Genomic DNA, 1,556 nt, shown 5'->3' with positions numbered 1-1,556 from the left:
ATGCAATGATAAAATAGATCTGCAATAATAAAATAGATCTGCAGTAATGAAATAGATCTGCAGTAATGAAATAGATCTGCAATGATCAAATAGATATGCAATGATAAAATAGATCTGCAATAATAAAATAGATCTGCAGTAAAATAGATCTGCAATAATAGAATAGATCTGCAGTAATGAAATAGATCTGCACTGTCAGGCTGTGCCTCATTATGGGTGTTTAACTAGTTATTATTAACTAGTTGGTTAAACAGAACGAAGTGCGACTCTCCGTCGTTCCAGAACGCAGGACTGCGAAGGAACGTTTTATTTTATTTTTTAATTTTTGTATTCTGATGGATTTTTCATCAACCAGTTGCAAACATCTGGTTCTGCAGCAGACAGCTCCATCCAGCAGACTTTAGCCCCGCCTACATGAGAGCCATAAACTCCGCCCACTTTCCGGGATAGCAGCGGCTCTGAGGTCCAATAATGCCGCCACCGCGCTACCTCCACAATCTAAATTTAAACGGATGTCATTGAACACATCGTATCCGGTCGCTGACTGGAAGCGTTTAACTGCGTGGAAACGGACCTCCAGTAGAACCAGAACCACTGTGAACACCAGCCAATCAGAGCCACTCTTCCACCATGTTCTGCCGCCCATCATGCATTTGGCCGCCGGCGTCTGGGAGGCAGTAGATGTCAGACTGAGCAGCTCGGCCTTCCGATGGCGCCCCAACCGATCCGGGTGGAGAAGGTAAAGGTAGCGGGAGAGGATCGCTGCTTTAAGCAGGTCTGTTGGTCGTTTCCTGGTCTTAGTGGCAGATGATCCATAAGCAGCTTGGTTCCTCCCATCAGTTCATTGGCTGAACTGAATGATGGGCGAACAGGAGGAGCCGCCTGCCAGCCGACCATCAGGGGGTTGAGATTATGTCACTTCCTGTATTTTTTCTGGGTGGGCTGTTATAAAAAAAAAGACAGATTATTGATGGTCTGACGTTGGCTGGAGACTCTAATCCCAGATTAACTGCTGACAGTTTCTGCTGCAACCGTTGGCTGTGAGGTGATGGATCTGTTTTAATGGCTGTGATCCAGGCCTGCGCTTGTACTGGTTGGACTGGTTATCCAGCACCACTCCCAGCTGAGCAGAAACCGGCTCCACCAGAACTTTCTTAATGTCTTCAGTCGAGTTTCATGTGAGTTCAGGAGAGCAGAGAGTTGATGATGAAGGGGCGTCCCAATCCAGCCTTTTCCTTTCTGATCCCAGTACCGACTGGTTCCAGTACCGACTAGTTCCAGTACCGACTGGTTCCAGTACCGACTAGTTCCAGTACCGACTGGTTCCAGTACCGACTAGTTCCAGTACCGACCCACTCCCACAGCAGCAGTAAAACATTCCTTCTGTTAGTGGATCAGAGACCAAACAGTTCTGATCGCTCCCAGCTCTGTGTCATGGACCGGTCTGGCTGTAAATCTGTTGCTACGGTTACAGAGACATCAGACCGCTGTGGTTGGAAGCCGAGTGCAGGAAGTTTCCTCAGAGTAGCTTCATCTGGTCTGTTCCTGTTTGGCTG

General features: G+C 47.6%; 1 protein-coding gene across 1 annotated transcript in view; it reads left to right on the top strand.

Moving 5' to 3' along the window:
- The window catches only part of LOC107104114 (kunitz-type protease inhibitor 1-like), a 17,154-nt gene that overhangs the window by 5,853 nt on the left and 9,745 nt on the right, over window positions 1-1,556 (top strand). Inside the window, exon 4 of the mRNA XM_015404031.1 lies at window positions 1,266-1,328. Coding sequence (XP_015259517.1) covers window positions 1,266-1,328 — 63 coding nt within the window. The remainder of the gene's footprint in view (window positions 1-1,265; window positions 1,329-1,556) is intronic.

This window comes from Cyprinodon variegatus, unplaced genomic scaffold (genome assembly GCF_000732505.1).
Source record: "Cyprinodon variegatus isolate N-32 unplaced genomic scaffold, C_variegatus-1.0 Scaffold1619, whole genome shotgun sequence".
Classification (NCBI taxonomy): Eukaryota; Metazoa; Chordata; class Actinopteri; order Cyprinodontiformes; family Cyprinodontidae; genus Cyprinodon; species Cyprinodon variegatus.
The sequence above is the reverse complement of the archived record's forward strand: the minus strand, read 5'-3'. Positions and strand labels throughout refer to the sequence as shown.